At 40.4% G+C, this 21,807-nt stretch overlaps 2 protein-coding genes across 2 annotated transcripts in view; one reads left to right on the top strand and one right to left on the bottom strand.

Moving 5' to 3' along the window:
• Positions 1 to 12,210: 12,210 nt before the first annotated feature.
• baalcb (BAALC binder of MAP3K1 and KLF4 b) lies at positions 12,211 to 16,544 on the top strand (the record flags this gene model as incomplete). Its single annotated transcript, XM_080514566.1, has 3 exons — positions 12,211 to 12,391; positions 15,630 to 15,829; positions 16,380 to 16,544. The coding sequence occupies 3 exons, from the start codon at positions 12,211 to 12,213 to the stop codon at positions 16,542 to 16,544; spliced, it is 546 nt and encodes a 181-aa protein (XP_080370692.1).
• A 204-nt stretch (positions 16,545 to 16,748) lies between these two features.
• The window catches only part of nme6 (NME/NM23 nucleoside diphosphate kinase 6), a 5,644-nt gene continuing 585 nt past the window's right edge, over positions 16,749 to 21,807 (bottom strand). Inside the window, exons 3-6 of the mRNA XM_080513629.1 lie at positions 19,143 to 19,245; positions 18,814 to 18,853; positions 18,009 to 18,169; positions 16,749 to 17,357 (exon numbers count right to left, since the gene is read on the bottom strand). Of these exons, the coding sequence (XP_080369755.1) occupies positions 17,206 to 17,357; positions 18,009 to 18,169; positions 18,814 to 18,853; positions 19,143 to 19,245 (456 nt within the window). The 3' untranslated portion in view covers positions 16,749 to 17,205. The remainder of the gene's footprint in view (positions 17,358 to 18,008; positions 18,170 to 18,813; positions 18,854 to 19,142; positions 19,246 to 21,807) is intronic.

Below are 21,807 nucleotides of genomic sequence, written 5' to 3'. Positions count from 1 at the left end.
TTAATCAAAACAGGCTGACACTGATTAATGTTGCGTATGGTAAGATGCCTTTCTAATCAGTGCTTTCAGGCTGCTGCTTCAGTATGAGACTAAGAGTCAGAGATCATCAAATCACTGGCTCACGATGTGAACATGTCACTGGGTTTGCTCATTTGTGCTGGATACTCTTTGTAATTAGCAGCAACGATATATGTTCCCATCAAGGGTCAGCCCAGTGGAATATGACTCAGCAAGTAAACTAATTATGGCATGCTCACGGCTTTCACAGAAGCACATCAATCAGTTATGACCACGGCCAGATGAAGTGAACGGCACTGACTGGGCCTGGGGTCTGCAACCTTTATGGCCAAAAGAGTCGTTTTCAGGATTTTCTACCAACGAAGATTTGTCTGGAGCAGCAAAACAAGCGGAAATATCTGAAATTAAGAAGAAAATATCTGTTTTGTTTGACCATGTTCCCTGTAGAATTGTACTGACTAGTTTTACCTATTTTTTCCTGTTTTTAGCTCATTCATTTTAGCTTATTAAGGTATTATTATTGAGATGAGACTAGTTTTGAAAATGGATGTGGAATGCAGATAAAACAAAAAATTTAACAAAATGTTTATTTTTTTTAATATTCTGAATCTGAAGAGGCTGTGACTCCTGAACTGTAGGCTGCAGAACCATGGATTAAGCCCGTTGTTAGGGTGCTTTAATTAGATTGGATATACAAGACAGAAAATAAACATACTGTGCACAAATTACAGTAATTACAAATTACTGCAGTGGACTGTATCTTTCCGAAGGAAACCAGAAATTGTTATGGAGAGCGATGCTATAACTCATGCACATGATCCCATGGGGGCCCCACCCACTTCCAAGGACTTTAGGATCTGCTGCTAACACCGTGCTGCCCGATTCCACTGCACAGTATTGTGGAGTTCATACTTTGGCAGCTGAGGCCCATTTTGGCAGCAAACAGCAGCATGAGGTAATGGGTCATAATGTTATGGCTGGTTAGTGTATTTCCACAATCTCATCAGGGATGGTGGATTATAAAGTTTAGATTTACTTGTGTCCACTTATCCTCGTGGAAATATGTTGGCAAGCAGAGGTTAGATTATCATGTAATTATGAGCAGGAGAAATCATTTCACGTTATAATCCAGCTGCAAACAATTCAAACTCATCCAGATAAATGGCTATAATCTGCTCGAATATCTGCTCATTACGTTTCTTAATTATGAATGAAAATGAGTCACGGGAGAGCATTCTCCAACATGATAATAACAATATTATCATCTTCCTGGTGGGTGCAGTTCATCACAGGTGGCTGAGCATGTGTCAGCATCATCACTTGCAATTAGGGTTGTTATTAATTCCAAGCTTCAAGGCAGTGGTGGGTGTCACTGATCCGAGGTGTGAAACTTGATTTTCAAGCGAGAGAGAACTACATGAATCAGCGGCAACGCCTGACAAAATGACTGACAAAGTCTCGCACTAACACAGGGATCGCAGCTGAAGGTTGACACTTATGTCACATCAGATGGATGTGTGTGTGAGCAGCCACTGAGAACGTCGCCTCGTTCACAGGGGCCGGCTATAAATCAGTTTCATAGCTCATTGAGACCAAAGTGGGTCCTAGAATATGCAAAGATCTGTCTCCACGATCCCAATAGAGAACATGTTGGGGATTCTCATTTATATCAAACTGGGGTCTTTTCAAGTGCTAAAATATATCAAGTTAGATGTAATTTACACGATCATGATCTGTATTAAAGCACATTGTGTTGTGTTATTTGAAGGAAATCATCTTTTTATATTGATGATCTCTTTGCTAAACCATCAACTTTCTGAATAAAAGTGCATATCTTGGTCTCTGTTCAAAGGTGTGGGACAGAAATGAGCGTAGAGGTGGCAGCAGGAACACAACTCTGATTTTCAGATTGGACTTCACTTGTTGTTGGTTGGAGTGGAGAGGAGCATCCATCAGGCTGTAAGCTGTGGATCTCCTCTCCTCCCATTAGAGTGAATCAGCAGTGTATGAAACAATCCCATCTGCTGCACCGCCTGCTCCTTTTTCTTTTTTCTTTTTTTATTGTTATATGCTCCAGCCCCTCTGATGTGGATCCATTTTGGGAGGTATTGATTTTGGAGGAGAGTGGGAGCTGCCGGTTGGCAGCCGTGAGAGGACGCGGTACCTATAAAACACACTGTGAGCACTAATCTTTGATTCAAGCATATTTCATGATAACGTGAGACGTGTTGCCTGCACGGGGCTACGCTACGAGATGACTCGACATGCAGCTGATCGTCACTGTAACCTAGCAACACCACTCAAAGTTTAATTAGATGAGCGAGATAATGAACAGACTGGAGCTGGATGGTGATCTTGAGTCCTCTCGTGTTATTGTTGAAGTGCTCTTATATAAACTCTGCAAATAAAGTGAGTCAACAGCAACGACACTCAAATATGGAGGATTTGGTTCAAATGCTTTTAAGAAACTCTTTTCTTGTTCATTACCAATCGAGAAACAACACAACAACCACTTCAAGTAATGTTTTGTGTGTATGTGTGTGTGAGAGAGACCAGTGAACTACATTTTGAATGAGTATTAAATTTCAACAGAAGGCACTCGATCTCATTAGAAAATCTTTAACTGAAAATACCCCAATTTAAATTAATTCCTTGATTGATTTTATTGACTGTATAATTGTGTCGCTGCTTTTCTAATTATCACTTCTTGAAGAGTGTAGCGTGACTAATTATTAGAATGATCTGATTCCGCCTCATTAGCTGAGACACATGGCAAAACTGTTTCAGTCAAAATGTCTGTCGTACTCTAACTTAACTGTTTTACTGTGTTTTTACATCCTTGTAACCTCTGTCCCCTCTCTCCCCTTCAAGGGACAAATGATAAAGGTGAGGTTGAAAAGCACTACAAAGTGGATTTTACATAATACCTCTTTCGGAGCTGCACCTGAAAGGTTCCTACTAACCTGTCACATGTATTGAGCATTTCATTTAATACAAGATGTAAACAAGATATTGTTCAGTAAAGTCATAGTCTTCTGTGGTGCTTTTTTTTTTTTAGTTTTGGGTGGCTGTAAGCAGAAATTCCCATGTTTTTGCACAAATCTTCCAATCTAAAAACAAACAAACCAAAGACAAAGTTTCATTGTAGCTCAATTTGGCAACATTTCAGCAAATGTATCAAAAATGTTGTGCGGGTGTTCCAAGTATCCATCAACTCTCCTCCCTCTCCTCTTCCCTCCCACGCCTGTTGTCTTCACCTTCCTTCCCTTTTTCCCTTCCCTTGTGGTGGACGCTGCCATGAAATCCACCTCACTGCTATCAAAGCATGCCTCAAAGCCAGGGTCTGGTCAGGGTGACTGTAAAAACATGCATAATGCAACAGTGTTTTTTGGCATTCTACTGTATTTTGCATCAGAAAGTTTCATTAAAATCTGCTTAATGTTGTGGTAATTTTTTTTGTCGTAGTTGTTTGGTTTTGTGACATTTTCGTCAGTGCACCGTAACAAAGAAAAAATGTACTGTTTAAATTTAAAGGCTATTATGGGACTATTTGACTGGTCCGGCCCACTCAGGATGAAATTAGGCTGTATGTGCCCCCTGAAGTAAAATGTGGTTGACATCCCTGCATTAGATTAAACACTTGCCCTATCACTAAAAGTTTGAAACAGCTTTGTTGGGGTGACAAATGGCTTCTTTACCTTAAGCATACTATCCTAAAGTGTTCATAATTACTGCAATTACTACAAAACCATTTTGTTGTAGAAATTCAACAATTAAAAAAAGTTTCAGATATATTAAAACATTGCTGTTTAAAAAACAACTGGATGACTGGTGTTAAAGGTGTTCCTGACCTGTTTCCGTATTGCTCTCTGTGTTATCATCGACATTTTAATCATTAAAAAGTCACCGGACGGCCCTTTTCCTTCTGCTTTCACTACATGGATCAGTGCATCAACAGTGAGTCAACAGAAAGATTACTGCTTGTCAATATGCAATCACATACAACGACAGGTTTCATGTAAACAAAAAGGCAGCTGAGAGGATGAGCATAAACAAAAGATCAAGATCCTCGCATTTTTAGTGATTGCTGAAGCCACTGGGAAATAAGACGTGAGCTGACAGCTTGACAAGCTTCATCTTACTGGCCTCTAAACATGAAACCATTTAAGTGAAGTCAAACTCCCCTGAGACCATTAGATGTGTGTGGCAATCCTCACAGCTTGAGTTTCCAGGGATAACTTTTGTAAAAGAAGTCCATGAATACTAATATTCCAGAAAAGCCAGTAGTGGGGGTGCTTGAAGCGTGACAGAGTGGAGCATTTCTTGCTTTCGATAGGCTTAGAGTTGTGTGTTTAGGAGGGTAAAATGAATGAAGCACATAAAGTGCAACGGCTGCATTTATGTCTGCACTTTTGGCAGAATTTAAAACGCAGCGCTTGCCACCGATAATGTGAGGAAATTTAGATGAATCAGTCATGGAGAGTAGCTTTGTTATATGGTGACAATATTAATCACTTTTAGGTCAAACATGGCGCTGAGTGCTGCACTTTTTTCTTTGTTTTTTCACAGAGACTGATTTTCTTGGGGTCATCTACACATTCATTCCTCGCTGTCGCATTAACAAGTCAGTTTATATCTTAATGACGTTTCATTGTTCATTCATTATTCTCTCATGCAAGCTGAAAACAAAGACTGACAAGTTGCTTATGGTTAGTAGTAATGTGCAATCGTCCAGGATATTAAAAGCCATTTTCAACAACTGCACTATTGAAGATGATTTTATCTTGAAAAGGTGAGTATTTCTGTACAGCTGGCAACTGTAGCACCAGTCACACTTGTAGTTTTCATATATATATGAAGACAATCCTTCCTGAATCAGTATAAAAATAAAAAAGATGACTGAATGGTGTCCAGTTTTCTAACCTGTAAACAGATTGTATTAGCACATTAACAAAGTGAGCATTATTGCCTTTTCCTCTCAAGCTTTTTTGAAGCAGTCATAGTTAGTTTTCTCTTGAGCACTTTGCACTAATGAAAAGGTGTCATCTTAGCGGAGCCCGTGATGAATTGGACGAGCACAACCTCAGGAGAGATCCTTGGCATGGCTCCACATTGCTGCTGCCGGTGCAAAAAGGTACGACGGTCCTTCCTGCCAGGGGAAAGAAAGAAAAAAAAATGCCCGAGGATATGATTGATGCCACTGAAACACAATCTCCAGGCAAAAGCTCAATCTGGATAAGCTGCTCTTTGTGCTGCTGGCAGCGCCAGTGTCAACAATTTACAGGTGGCAGCAAGTCAAGTGGACATGGTGATATCTCAGTGTCACTCAACGTCTCTTCATATTCTGACATTCTGAGTTAAACAAAAAAAAAAAAACCCCATGAGGGACTATGTTGAGGAATAAAGAAGTATATCTCCAATCATTATTGATTTTTTTGCAATCAATATTATTGATATTGATTGCAAAACTAGTGATCCTTTGTGACGGAGCGCTGCTTTTGTCAATGCAGAAGTCCCAAGAATCCTAATTAGTTTTCCACTGCTGTGAGTCACTGGCTCTCTCGCTGAAGTCCCTGGGAAAGTTTGGACTTGGCTGCTCTGCTGCTGCACACTGGCTCATTCACTCCTCTGCAAACGCGAGCGTGCCAGAAATAAGTTCACTTCTCGTCTGCATAAAAACTTTGCGAATCAGTTGGGGATACATACATACTATATGCTATCAACCTTGACCAGCTGCTAAAATCTGGAATTTGGCTTTGACATTGAAAGACTGAAAAATGACTTCTTGTGAGCTTTTTCTAGTGAAAGTACCAGTGAATTTCCAAGGAAATGTGTCTGGATCTTTGGCCTTTTTCACACACCGGAGCAAAAAAAAAAAAAAAACGAGAAAAAAAAGCACAAGTAGATAATCCATTTAGCTTATTGTTCACTCAAGTGCAAGTTGATGTTTTGAACCGTTTGTAGTTTGTAAAAATGTACAGACACTTGTTATTTATCAAGTAATGTTATCTGCACTAGTCTCTAACAACTTGTGGATTACCATACACACTTCAGGATCCAGCAGGAAGAGACTACTTAGTGAAAAATGCTCACGAAATAACTGCAACCATCTAATAACAGTGTTTCACAGTTCTTCATTACAGAGGAACGTCTACAATGTGAAAGTCACACATCTAGATTTTAAGCAACTTGCTCGCAAAATTCATCTGCAAAGTCTCAAACTTGCCATCAATTCAGTCCTCCACTACTAAGGTAGGACACAGTCAGAAGTGAGACTTTACTTATTAGTATGATTTAGCAGCAGACACCTTTTTGTTTTGCAGCTGAATCTGCCAAGAGCTCCGTGACAAAACCGTGATTCACTCCGGTGTGCCGTTTGGCATCGTGCCACATTAATCGCCAGCATAATGGGAAGACGGGCCTATTGACCAGTTGTTCAATAGGACAGAAGGCCAGCGCCTACAAATCAAAGCTCTCCAGCCTCATATTGACCGCACTGTCCAGAGGAGGCGAGATTCATGGGCTGGGTGACGGTGAAATGTGACAGGCGCTATGGCTGTGCCCATGAAGTCAGAGGGGTTTGATTTTGCTCAGCACCTTGTCGGGACTTCAAATCAGAACAACTCGATATGTGTTTAGGGACTGCTTTGAAGTTAAACCGTTTCGCTCATTATCAACAGTGAAGCGGAATGAACTGGCTCCAGAGAAACTGGTCTTCTTTCTAGTTAAACACTCTGCAGCACATGCATATGCAGCATTACATGCAGCTAATGAGGTCTCTTCATGATTGGAGGGCCATTGTGCTGATTATGTCCCTTCACTCGAGATTAGTGTCCTGCAGGGGATGTACTTGTCAACAAATTGACGATATTCTGACAAGGAAAACACTTTGTTGAATCAGTCACACTTTATGGTTAAACATTTGAAACATTGTGACAAACAACATTGAGTATTGTGTGCTTTAAGAGCCCTTTGAAGGCTTTCATCACAACCTTCAACAACCATATTGAATAACAATTGCTGCTGAAGTCGGGAGCACTTTGTTCCCATTGAGCCGTCTCAGATCCCAGACAGCATCACAGCGTCTCTGGGTAAATGATATCAAACAGGCCTGATTATGGGGAGCGACACCAGCAGGAGCAGTAGAATATAATATCCATGCTTGAATTGAATGTGCCTGTGCTTTACTCCAGTGGAGTGACTATGCTAGTATTTTCTGACATGTGAAGTTGTTTTCTATTCCACGACCAAAGTTCACTCAAGCTGTTGTGTCACGGCGCTGTAACGAGTGGTGGATTGCTGAATGACGGATAGATAGCCCTGTTCATGAATTGAAAGAAAATGGTATAACCGTGTTATCTCAGCGACAGGGGGTGGGCGTCTAACTGCTTAACCGATGAAGCATGTACATCCCCAGTTGATGATTTGTAAGTTCTTTCATGTTTAATTCAAGTTTTTTTTTTTGTGTGTGTTGTTTTTTTTTCATATCGTGGCAAGCACTTTGCATCTTTGGACGATCTCGTGAAAAGTTGTGTCCAGTCCGCACACTTGTTGGGAGTAGCGTTCCCTAATTGGCCAAATAATAAACTGCATCCTGTCTGACATTAAATCTCTCCTGCAGGAGCGAGTGCTGAGCCTCCACATTAGCGAATTGATCCGACGGTGGTTGCTCTCCTCTTCCTCTGTGTTTTTGCACTGCGCCTTATTGACAGCAGATGTGTCAGAAATAAATGACCCTGGCTTTATGCAAACACGCTCCTCTCTCAAAGCCGCTGCAAGTTTTCCAACCCTCACGCTGCAGTTGAGCGCAGAGAGGGATGATGCTTATTTGTGCCTCCAGTTCGATGCGGAAATCGCACTGGCCGCAGCGTCGAGCCATGACGAATGTGCTCTCGGCTGCCAAGTGAGAAGTTTCACAAGCAATCAATAAAATCCAAGTTTGAGAAAGAAGCAGCTGCTTAGTGATTAAATGAATTTGAACATGAGGCGACGGCAATTTCATTGGCTGTCAGGCTTTTGCAAAGGATGCGTTCACATGTTTTAGAATACAAATGTTTGTTTCAAACTTTTAAAGTTGAAGTAATTTTCACAAAGACAGTGTTATTTAAGAAAAAATGTTTCTTAATGTCTATACCTGTGTGGCAGATTCCCATGACGCCTCATGGCTTTTGGCTCTACCACACTGTGCAGGAGTCACCGCTGAGCCTGGTGAGCTTTGATTTGTAATCTTCCTGAGTTGTGTTTGTGCAGGTTCAGTCACACTTCAGGATGACAAAGGTAATGCAGAATATAATTTGACCAGGGACCAACAGCTTTTTACTCTCTTGTGGGACCATGGGAGTCTGACAATCTTCTCCACATGTGTGGATTGGGAAAAGGACGATGACTGTGTGGCCATAAGATGTCTTGTGGGAAGCTTGGATTGCTGTTATTCTGCACTGGCAGGGAGGGTTTTTTTGGTTGTTTTTTTTTTATCCATTTCAGACCCGGCTCTGCATTGCCTTCACTTGTGTTTGTGATCTTCATGGACAGGTTGTCTTGCGGTTCAGCCGAGGTCTGAAAGGTGGAGAAGACAGCAGTTGGTTTCTTTGCTTTTTTATAGATCATTTATGATTGAGTCCCTGCTGTGACGTCACTGTGGAAAAGCCAAAGTACAGCCGCTTGATTCAGATTCAGACATCGCTATTTATCCCACAAGGGACAATTCATTTGCATTTTCCCAGTTTGTGCATTCACACTGCATTCGGTCATCAGTCAGGCATCAATCAATCTGTCAGGAATTGGCATGTGACATGGGGAAATGTCAGAAAAGAACAAATCAATAAACCCAGATAAGATAAGCACAAAGCAAGGCAGCGCAACACAGTACAATGGTAAGAACAATAATGATACAAAGATAATTCCATATAGTAATTTGTGGTCATTTGAATTTTAAAATGGGTGTGGTCTGTGTTTAAGAGCTTTATGGAAGAGGGAATGAAGGACTTTGAGTACCTGTTAGTGTTTGCATGAGGGACAGAACGTGGTCTGGTTGGCTGGTGGTTATTGTGGTGGTGGTTATTAGGATTCAACTGGTCGCCTCCCATCAAATATCTGCAAGGGAAGTCCAACTGACATGAAGGCCCTGAAGGCGACTCACAACCTGCAGGACAGATTTTATCATATCAGAGGAGATGGATGTGTCAGCCTCTTCGCTGAGCCCCTTTTTTCAATGTTGCATAAAAGCTGGTCATCATGCCTCCCATATGGCCTCTTTCACATTTAAGTTTTTGTAATGTTTGAGTTATTTGCATTTTAATCTGTCATTTTAATCTCTCCATTATACTTACACAAACTTTCAGCCGTCGGGACAATTTGGCAAGAAAACTAAATTGTATGAAGTTGTGCAAGAAGCATATTTCTTCATGGTTGAATTATTCTGTGAGATTTATATCTGTCATATCAGGATTGGATAAGGAATAATGTTCTTGAATTTTACAATTGTCTCACAAACTGTGAAGTCGGTTTTTTTTCCCCCATTGACTACTTTGCTCCATTCATGGTACCATAGTCAGGACACAAATATCAATCGACAGGCTATTTCAATAATGTGAAATTTGTGTGTGTGTGTGTTTTCCCTATTTACTCTTGTATCCTCCCACAGTCCACGTGAGGTTGTAATTGATGCAAATCGCCGGTATGTGCACGTCGTGTGAGTGTTTGACTCTCTGTCTTCATGAAGCAGTGGAGCAGACAGATGGACGGTTGGGTGGACATTCACCAGCCCTGTTCTTTGAATGCAGGAGTGTGTTGGGAGTGTCCTTTTGTGGGCGGAGGAGTGAACATGTGGTTGGTGGTGTTGAATGCTCCCCTTTAATAGTGTCCACACAAGACTGAACAATCTTCTTCAGAATTACTTTGAGGACTGATATTTTGATTTCAGTATCATGTTGAGACTTCAAAACTCCTTTAAACACCGCTGGACAGAAACAAACTGCTCTGACATTAGATGAGGTTAAGACAAGTCGTAAACTCGAGCTTATTTTCAGTCTTGTGTCCTTTGCAAACCTAAATAAAGTGACCTATGCCCCCTAACACAATGCAACCTGTGCCCAACTACTGCCACCAAGTGTCCAAATCATGCAACAACCAGACATATTTAAATAAACTGAACAACCTGCTTCCAGCAATATGTATGTATAAAAGGCTTCCACGATCACATCTGATTTTGTTTGAAACAATCTAATGTGATCAAGCAAATTTGAATCCCAATCTGTGGGGGACCTTAAGCCTTATTTAGAAGTTCACCTGGCAACTGCTGAGGTCGCTGCTCCTATAATTTCAACATCAATCCCGGCACAGGCTGCGTGCTTCCCCCTCTCACATCCACCTCTGTTCCGCCTCCTGAGGATGGATGGAGGCGCTGCGGAGAGCCGAGCAGCGCGTCTCTCTCCTCTCCTCTCCGGATTGTGGCGGATTTTCTCCAATATGTTGCGGTTCTGACGACAAGACGACGCGCAGCAGCAGCGAGGCGAGACGAAAACACGGACTTCACCCAGACTCCATCCAGTAAGGCTGAACACAGAGACTGGCTCCATATACCGGCGTTCCCTCGTTACCCGTCATTGTTATGATTATTATGATTATTATGATTATTATTGTTAAGTGCGTTTATTGTGTGATCCGACGCGTATTTTCCCGTAGAGATGACAGAAGAAGCTGTTAATAAATGTGCGCATTTAACCAGCGCCGCTGTTTCATGGCTGCTTCACTTTCTGGAGAAAAAAAAAATCAATCAATCAATAAATAAATAAATAAAAGAGGCTCTGATCCAGATGATCCAATGATCCAGAGGAGGCCTGAATGAGCAGGCTGCTCAGAGTCAACACATCAATACAATTCAGACGTCATCTGCTACAATTATAAGAAGATTGTAATCTGTAAGACATTCAATCAGGGTTACAAATTATAATCACATTACTGTAATTAAGTTGTGCGGTTTTCCTTTTTTAAGCCCCTCCACAATGTTTTTACTTTGCTCAGAGCCAATACTTGAATTCACAACCATGTATGTGAATCCGCTTGATACATATTCCAATCTTTTCATTTTTATAATTCTAAGTAAGACAATTTCTGCTTTATATCTTTTGTTTACAAGCTTGTAACTTTTATTCTGTTCATCTCAGCCTTGGACATAGATACATTGGATAGTCAAAGTTAATTGAATTCCTATACTTACATGCAGTACAATGCAATTAATGCATAGAACAGTACTTTATGCTTTTACTTGTACTTGAGTAAAAATTAGGTCATCCTTTATTTGTCCCACAATGGGGACATTTTCATTGTTTCTGCAGCAAGTAAACAGTAATAAAAATACAGATAGGAATAAGTATTTTTTTTAAACAGTTATGATAACAATAATGTAGAAACGTGATAATAATGTTGACAGGAGTGTATCGAAAGTTTTTCATGAACAGGATATATGAATGAATGAAGTATATTACACACAAAATATTATTCGACATTAAAAAATTCAGTGCCTCAAATGTAAGCTCTATATATACACATATAAATTATCTTAACAGCAGTAGGTTACACATGAACCAATAAATGACTACAAAAGTAAATAATTCCGTGCCTTTATAAAACAATAGTCAATTAATTTGTGTTTTTTAATCCTAACAAAAATGACAAAGGATACATTTCTCTTACTTCTCTTGACCTTTTTCATTCTCTTCATTTAAGCTGACCTAATGATGTTTTGATTGACTGACCCCTGCATGTAATGGTCCCCTTGACCTGCTTGACCATAAGATGATGCCTTTAAATGCCCTCAGGAAGACGTAAGAGAGTGAAAGCAGACAGTCACTCAGTCTACCCTGCGGAGGACAGGAGTCACTGGAGATCATCCTTATGAGGGCGCCTGGTTTCAGCTGCTTGCTCTGCTGTAAGGATTCTCTCAATATCTTACTAGAATGTAATGCAGATTTTTTTTTTGTTGTGACACGTATGACGTCAAGCATGGATGTGTTATATCATTCAACTTGTTTAGATCTCACTGGATCTGCACTTTTTAACTGAAAATATATGTTTTTAGCTCAATCAGATCTCCAGCTGAAATGTGTTTTTTTTGTTGTTTTGTATTGTTTTTTCTGTGAATGCTCCAAAGAAACATTGAGCTGGGAGGTGAGCGCGCCCCGAGACAGAGCTATGGGCTGCGGGGGGAGCAGGACGGACGCTCTGGAGCCTCGCTACCTGGAGAGCTGGACTAAGGAGACGGAGTCAACATGGCTGACGAGCACCGACACCGACATCCCCCTGTCATCCATCCACAGCATCCCCTCCGAGCACTCGGAGGCTGGATTCACCTCAGAGAAAACCATCAGCCCGGGTAAGAGGAATGAATTACAGCGGAGTAAACACGGGGATGAGAATAAATTTATGCGGTCAGGATGAGCCTGAAAGGTAAATTATTCACAGCATATGAATTAGATGTTAATTTGGTTTTCTCCCGTTCAAAAGTACAATATTTAATGTTTCTGAAAAACCACAGTGCTGATGTCATCTTAAAGATGATTCTCTTATGAGCTGCAGGTTGCACGACCAAAGTCAGTAATATTACACCACGCAATTCATGTTTGCACTGCAAGGTGATGTATTGAACCAGTGAAAGAAGCAGCAGGTGGAATAATTAATGCAACAATGGCAACTACACATTGTTGTGGTCCAGGGGCCTGCAACATGTGGCTCTGGAGCCACATGTTGCAAAAAAGACAAAAAGGAAACCCAGAAAGAAATTGGTAGGATAGCTAAAACTGCTCAAACCATTGGTAAACAGTTAAATAGCTAAAGAGACATAGCCCACATGTTTAAAACCAGGAAAATGGAAAAGGGAGGAAAAAAACCTTAAAAAATGGCTATATCTGCAAAAAAAAAAAAAAAAAAGTACAATAATATATCTAACATTGACATTTCATTAATGCCACCTTATGTTTCGTATGTATAGCCTTTTTTTTTTTTCTTTTTTAAGATATTTATATTCTTCTTCTTTATTTCAGATAATTAGAATGTTTTGCAGCTGCAGACAAATTAGACTTGGTGGAAAATCATCTCTTTTGCTCATAAAGGTATCAGACCCCTGGTGTAGCTTACCTGATGAGCATGTTTCGGTGGTTTGTCCAGCAGACCCCTCTGAACCGCTGCAACAAGCAACCAAAACACAGAGCTGGAACGAAACGGACTCCACGTCGCCACCCATTGGTTAACATAGGCATCACATGGATTTTACACAGTGCCTCTTTAATGTGTGGATCATAACTATTGGAGCCTTTTATCATTCATGTATTTAGTGTGTATTTGGTTCATTGGAAGTTCCATTTGGTGAGTTCAGATTCAAAGCCATGCTGAAGGGAGTAATGTGATTATATTAGTAATGTTTTTTTTCGTCCGGTAACTTTTACCTGCAGTAGAAATCTTGTATAAGATGCTTTGTAGTTTTTTTACTTCTGTATGTTTTCCACAGTTGATTTGACCAAGAATGCAATGTTGAGGAAAGAAGTGTTCATATAAAGGTTAAAAAAAAAAAAAAAAAAGGTTGTAGTCGCCCTCATGCTGGAGTCAAGGCCTCAGCATGACACAATGATGTGTGACAGCTTTGGAAGCCATTGTTCTCACGTTCTGCAGTAACTCATTTGTCCCCCTGCTTCCAGAACCAGAAACAGATGGATGTACTTGATGCACGTTCTATTGTTGTTAAGTTGCTTTGAATTGAGGGTGTGTTTTCTCTAAAGGCAGAGGAAAGTAAATCAATAAGTGGGAATAATGGAGCGCATCAAAACCTCGGTTCAGGACTTGGCTCTCATGGCAACAGATACAGCCGTTATGGTGAATGCAGGCAGCGGAGCCTTGATGTCTTTGTGAGGACAGATTGAATCAAGCTGTTTTGAAGAGATAGCGTCGACCCAGAAGCAGCCAAATTAATTAGCGGCTGGAAAACAAAAAGATTGCATCAAACAGTGGCTTCACATTAACGTGATATTTTATTGAACCTCTGTAACACATTCAGGGCAGTGTTTTTGTGCTGTCTGTATCTAATTAATGCATGTTGAAAACACATTCATACACTAATGAAGGAAGCTGGTCTTTTGAGCGAACGCCAGGGTTATAGCCATCCATCAATTAACACTATCAGCTTCCTATTAGGGGTGTTGTCTTATTCCAAGAAAGACTCTCAGATAAAATAAATAGGCTCTGCCAGCATCTAAACGTAACATATTTACATACATAAATGTACATGTTCTTTCCTGACAGTCATTCACACCTGCAGGAGAAACAACACAGCATGTTTTCTCTGAGACCCGCGAAATAAGCTTGATTTTGAATAAACATAATACAGAACAGAAATTCACTCGTGCCACTGAAGGAGCTGCTGTTCACGTTTCATCTCGAGCCACACAATCTTGATTCGATCGATTTTATTGACTTCACCGAGGGACTTATTGTTCAAGTTGTCTCACACTGCCTCATCAGCTCCTGAGACACATTTCAAGCAATTATTATGTCGAAATGTTTCATATTGTAAAATATCTGTACATCTAATGAAATCTAGATAATTATACAAATTTTCCTTTCAATTTTTAAATGTATTTTCATTATGGATCCATCTATCATTACTTTATCCACCCTATAGCGCTGGAGCTGATCTGAGCTGACTGGACGAAGGCAGGACACACTGAAAGGACAGGACAAACACAGAAACACACACATACGGTCAATTTAGAGCAGAGGTGTCAAAATCATTTCACTCCAGCGGTCAAATAAAGCAAGTGAGCTCAAGTGGGCCTGGCCAGTAAATAATAGCATTATAATCTATGAATAACAAAAAACTGTCCATCTGTCTTTGCGTTACTGAAATAAAGTATTAATATATCCTTACAAAGTTCAAATTGAATGAATTATTCAACAATATCATGCCTCAGTTACAGATCACATTATATTTTTATTACACCATTTACATCTTCAAAGGAATAAAATATCTGACCACATGTAGCTGGTACCGAAAACTATAGTCAGCGAGTTCATATCATGATGAGAATAACAATCTAGAAATTATATTTAATGTGGACACATTTCTATGTTTGCCTGCAAACTCTGGTCCCCTGATCCTCACATGACACAAACTAATGTGCGCTCACTGTTGTCAAATAAAATGCTCACAGCTGGCAAATTTCATGACGCGATCCAGCTCGGAGACTCTGGTTCTGTGCCTATGGATGTTTTACTCTCCTGATGTAGAGTTTTGTGAGCTTGAAATACAAGTTTTTGGATGAAATATTCTATGAATATCCATGTATGCTCAGAGGGAACATGCAAACTCCACACGGAAAGGCTGGACTCCTATCAGTGGTATTATAACCACTATGACACTAGATATTGATGCAGGTCAGTATTTCACCATCACAGTAGTTTTCAAACAAAACTAATCAAGTGGAGACTTTTAGTTTTACTTGAAGGTGATTGAATTCAAATCACTCGTGGGAATTACATTGTTCTGTATAACGCTGGGGACTTTATAATTTGTAATAATCAGAACCACGATTACCAAACGAAACTGCTTCACTTTCTTACAGTTCCAGACTTCTTTGAAGACGGCCTCCCTCCTCCTGCTCAGGCCTACCTGAAGGTCTGCTCGGCCGTGTCTGAAGCCAGCCTGGACGACGTGAAACCCAGCAGCCCACCGCCGATACTGGGCTCCCCGCCACAGGACGGCGGGACGCCTTCAACCGGGACCACAGTGCAGCGCAGAAGTGTTTTACACACCGAGGAGATTGTAAGCCTCCACCAGATTACTCTACGATTGAACCAGTTCCTTTTTAAAGCTGCTTTACTTGTATTTTATTTTTTTATTGTGTATAGTTGATGGCAATGTTTACCATGAGTCAATATTAAAGCTGGTATAAATGTTAGATATACAAGATGTCATATCTAAAGAGTCAGACAAGTCAGAAAATAATGTAGCATCACTGAATGAGAATACATTTAAGTTTAATTCAATACTAATGGATCGTTCACCTCAAGTCTCAAAAAGAAACTGCAAAAGTGTGTCTGTAAAAGTTTGAATGTTTTGGTCGAAGTTATTTTTAATTGATTGATTTTAGTCACTTTTCTGCTTCAAGTTTCTCAAATTCTAGATTTTATTGCTTTTATTTATTTAATTTTTAAATGTTATGCGAGTCACAAAATTCCTCTGAACCTTTCCACCTTGTCACCATGGATTGTGGGGAATCACAATGCACCTCCCCCCCCCATCCTGCTGCGCCAAACAAAACGTAACCACCGCACTGGGATTTCACTCACTGTCATTCTCCGTCCCCGAACAGACCAAGTGGCAGGACAATCGCATGTCGACCAAGCAGGTGACCATCACGGTGACTCAGAGCATCCACCAGGTGGACAAGAACGGGAAGGTGAAGAAGTCGCTCACCACCTACGAGGTGATGAAGCCTGCGGAAGGTCTCAAGCAGGTGGCCGCGCAAAACACGTGAGGACGGGCGAGACGACTGGAAAGAACCCGAGAGTGTCTGTGAGGTCAATCGATGTGCTTTTGTGAACACATATTCAAAGGTCCGGTGGCTCTTTGGAAGCACGGGAAGGGACTGGAGGCAGAATGAAAGGTGGGATCACGTTCAACTTGTTGTGTTTAACACTGTACGATGTTTTACTGCACTTTGACACGATTGGAGGCGATGACATACCTTGATCAGAGACATTTTACAAGTACATGCAGTATCAGATGGAAGTTGAATCTGTGTGTGAAAGCAGGTAAATCCACTCAGTGATCCGGAGTTCATTCACAGAATCGTGTAAAGCTGTTAATATGAAGCTATATTCTTAGTCTTAGTATTACACAACATGTAGTAGCTGCTGCAACAATCGATATTGGCTCAGGAAAGTTGGTGACGATTGCACTTTTTACAGTGGAGACCCAGACCCAAGCTTGTGATGATAACACTGTCTAACTGCATCGTGTTGTTTTGTAGAATACAGTGTTCCCTTTTATATCTGGTCACGTGTGTTTTCTAACAACAATAAATTAAACGAAACGGTGGTTGGTCCCCATTTGAAATGACTTTGTACGACAATACTGGCACTTCACGCATCGGGCCTGTCCTTTCCTGACAGCGCCAGAGAGTTTCTGATCTGGAGTCAACTCGGTGCCGACAGCGAGTGGACGTGGTTTCGATGGTCGTAATGTATCGGTCCTGATCGAAAGGACGGCTCTTCTTTCTTCATCCACTCCTCCGCGCAGAAATCTGGGAAGAAGAAGCCGATTTCTCTTTGAGCCGACTCGGGAGAATCTGCAGACAGGAAGTCCAGCGTGAAGTTTAATCTGAGTACTACAAACTGTGGAGTACGATTGAAGGTTCATTATATTATAGTCCAAAAAATACAGAGTCTCTCGAAACATCACAGTTGCATTTCAGAAATGCTTGAAACTATTTCCTTTTCAATTGAATTGATTGAGATGCATCTGGAAATTATAAGAAAGTGTGACATTTATTAAGAGAAGAACTAAAGCAGAATAGATTTAAAGTCATTTTGTCTCATATAATAACATTACAGGTGCTGCTCCCTTTGTCCATCAATATAAAAAAAGTGGATTCAAATGTGATTTTTTTAAATATATATATATATATATATTCCCTGCTTTGGTTTGAAACAAGAAGATATTACTATTTATGATTTTCTATCATCTTGTCATTTGCCTTCGTTCAGAGTTTAATAACGGTATTATAAATTAATTTATTTTGACCACCTGACCTGCTGAACTGTGTTTCAATGTGCATTCACAATCAAACACTTCTTTTAATTACAATGATAATTACACGTTTAGTCTGTAATTTGATATTCTCAATCTGTTTCTTACTTCTATAATCCCGCTGATGTTTTTTTTTTTTTTTTTTCTCATTTCAAGTGCTTGAATGTTAGCGATTGGGGATATTTCCCACCTGAGCCGTGAGTTGTATTCCTCGTGTCTGTGAGTCCAAACTGGGCCCTGATGGAGGCCGGCGACGTGTATCTGGCTCTGAAAACTTTGGTGGGCCCCATCAGTTCCCTCCAGTGTCGTATGGCGTCCTCTCTGGCCAGAATGTACGCTCGCATCGGCCCACTGCGGAGGAAGAAGTCATGAATCATAGTTATATTTGGCTCCACAGACCGAACGAAGACATGAAATTTTGCCCTGGCTGACTGATTGTTACACATGCTTGATTTTGAACATTGGACGTTTTCATTCAAATCTAATCTATTCACTCCAGAGGCGCCTCGGTGGAAAGCCGGCCTATTAATATGCATCCAGCAGATGCAGCTTTCTATCAGTTTATCAGATTCCGGCTTCAACAATGCAAACTGATTGCGTCTTCAGGCTCGACTGGCCTCCGGCGCTTCCAGTTACACAACAGCATCACCCAGAGATAAGCTGCTGTAGCAGCAACGACGTGACCGAAGAGAAACGACAATGTGATTCCAAACACCCGTTTCCCCGGCCTGTGGGAGCTCGGGGCAGGAGAAGCGGCAATGTGGTGATTTACAAACAATTGCTCCGGGGACATTGTGCTAAACAGGGCAGTGTAACTCCTGCTGTGAGGTGGGAGACAATGATTTATTGGGAACTTGCTGAGCATGAAGTAGGAGCGGTATCAACAGACGCGAGCAGGTTATTTAGTCATCATGCATGACGACATTCATCCAAACACATAATCACAGGAGTGTCGTGATTTAATGATTGACTATGACGTCAGTGCGTCGGCTTACCTTGACATGAATTCAACAAGCCGTTGGTAGAAGAATCGCTCTGAGAATTAAAGACAACTTTAAACTTTTTAAATATATTTTTGAAATCTTCGACAGACTGATCTTCACGCTCAAGACACAAGAGGGAAATTGATTTATCTTTTAATAGATTTCCCTTATCAGTGTGTACACCCGGAAGTAACACCGTCAAGATTGATTCAATTGTTTCTTCCCACACATATTGAAGCATGTGCCTCCTAAAGACTCGTTTGTTTCACCACATGAAGATAATACAAAGAGGACTTTGCTCATTTTAGCAAAATAAAGACATGAAGGAGACGTGTACGCACCTGAATGTTCAGCATAAAACCTCTCCGAGTCCTGTTTTCTCCAGGCCAGATCTCTGCATCGAACAATCACAAAGTTGTTCTCGAGAATTCTTTGATGAAGAGCCTGAGAGGAAGAAAAAATTTAAACCCAATCAAGTTTGTTTGAGTGTGTGCTTTCTTTGTTTCTCTAATACATTTAAAATAATGTCTGGATTGTGTGTACTTTAAATCATGTGCTGCCAAAATAGATCAATAAAAGATAATTTAATGAACATAGAAGAGAGCTGATTCAGGTAAAAAAAAAAAGGTCGTGTCAAAAAAGGTGATGTTTTTGAACCTACGTTTAAAAAAACCAAACAAATAATAACCTGAGTTCACCTGTACGAACATTACTTAATGTTTGTGATGCAACCTCACAGGAATACAAATGTGGTTTTGAGATTGCAAGCCAACATGGGTTTTTCTCCGTTTGTGGCATTTGTCCTCAATTGGCTCTAGATGTGAATGTGTTTCGGTGATGTGTGATAGTTTGTCTCTGTGTCAAATACTCTTTGAGTCCAGAGCTACAACCCCACCTCATATACTGTAGAAGATATGTGGATGAATGACTGCATTGACATACAGATTGTGTAAAGCTTCAGGCCAGAGTGATACAATGTTGCAAAGCAACCCTCAAAAAACTAGAAAAAGAAAAAGACTGAATATTCCAATTATCATTGAACACAAGTGAATGGGCAGAAGACCAAGTAGTTTTTAGTGTGATCTCTATTGAAACACCAACCAGAATGGTGCCTTCTAGGAAAACGTGCATTTTTGAAAGATCCTCTGTTATGTATGTGCGCTGTCTCATGATCTACTGTGTCTTCATGTATATCAAACAGAATCAATGATGATCAGGGCTATGGAGCACTTAAAGTAGTACACAATTACTTTGGATATGTGAGTAATTAGTATTAGTATTGTACAATGGAATCAAATCATTTCTTTCAGACATGCACTGTATATTCAATATAGATTTTATATTTACAATGAATTCCATGCATTGCTCCCTCTAGAACAGTGTTTTTCAACCTTTTTTGAGCCAAGGCACACTTTTTTCTTTGGAAAGATCTCGAGGCAAATGTTAAACTCTGTAGCCTATACTAACAATATAAAGTCCTTCTCATCAAAGCTTTATCAACAGGAATCAAATAAATACAGAAAAAAGTGTTTCCCAATTTCTTTTTTTTATTTTGACTTACTCAGTGTGAAACCTGGACCTGATGGATGAAGAGCTGAGATCCTGGTTCACATTTTTACTTTTCAAAAACTTCTCCATCACTGTCACTGACACAGTACTTTGATACAAGATGGGAGCAGCAGGTGGAGATTAACCACACTGACCTCTGTTAAGTTTCATTTCACCAGCAACGTTCTGTGCTGCCATCTAGTGGTGAAGAGTATTGTAGCGATCACGGAGTTGGTCGCTGCAGGGCATGATGGGAGTTCAGGTTATGTGTTGCCGGAGGATATTGAGGGTTATTGTGTGTGTTGGTTTGTGCTTGTGTTGTGTTTTTGTTCCTCGGTTCAGATAGTTAATTATTTCGTCTAGTTTGGTTTGGTTTGTTGGATGTTGGTGTGCCATGAGTGAGAAATGTGTTGTGTGGAGTCTTATCCTGTTATGAAGTTCCAGTTATGTAGGTTCATGTCAAAATAAAAGCATCTGCTGGGCAGCTGGGAGAGTAGAATTTCAATTCAGAGCAAATCTTCGCAGCGCTCGACACAGTATATTAATTAGATAACTCTGCACACTGCTCTCACAGCTGACAGCGGCTCAGAGAGTAAATGTTTTTTTTTAGAAAAAATGTTAAATTGGACCTGACTATATCTCGCAGAATGGCACAGTGGTGGAAAAACACTGCTTAAAAAATTTCATTCACTGTGATTGGAGTCACCAAATGGCACATGTTGAAAACGGAGGTCGCTGGATTTTTTTTTTATGTGAATTTGACAGGGGAGAAAAATACATTTAGTAGATGTAGGAAAGATGGTTAATAGAAATGTCTGAGATGTGAAAACTTGACTGAGTTGAGTGTGGGTTGAGGAATGAGATCTCCTGTGTTGGGACATATAATTGTTTGGTGTCACCAATATGAAAAATTCATTTACAGAAGGTTGCGTTGTATCGTGGTAATCTTTATCTAGTTTTGGTTAAGTTTAAAGAAGGCAGCGCTTTTTAGCTGCACGTATCGCTTAACTCATGTTTATTGAAGCCGCATTGTCTCAGTTTAACTACAGAGCTTCGAAACATTCAGAGCCACGTGCGAGAATCGAACAGTTGCTATGTTGCGCTAGCAATGGAAGGTTTCATCAAAAACCTGACTTCTTCTGGACTAGTTTGAGTAAAAATTGGGTTTTGCATTAAAACGTTGCGTTAAAAAAAGAACTGAATTTCTCTATTGGGGGCAACAAATTATGTGGTCCATACAGGGATCGAACCCATGACCTTTGGTTTATTAGCACCACGCTCTAACCAATTGAGCTATGGTGGGTTGCTTCTTTGCTTTTGTTGGACGTTGGTGTGCAACCATGACTGAGAAATGAGAAATGTATTGTGTGGAGTGTCATCCCGTTATGAAGTTCCGGTTGCGTGTGTTCATGTCAAAATAAAAGCCTATGGCGTTCAGCTGGCAGAATAGAATTTCGA

Source organism: Blennius ocellaris (assembly GCF_963422515.1).
Source record: "Blennius ocellaris genome assembly, chromosome: 18".
NCBI lineage: Eukaryota > Metazoa > Chordata > Actinopteri > Blenniiformes > Blenniidae > Blennius > Blennius ocellaris.
The sequence above is the reverse complement of the archived record's forward strand: the minus strand, read 5'-3'. Positions and strand labels throughout refer to the sequence as shown.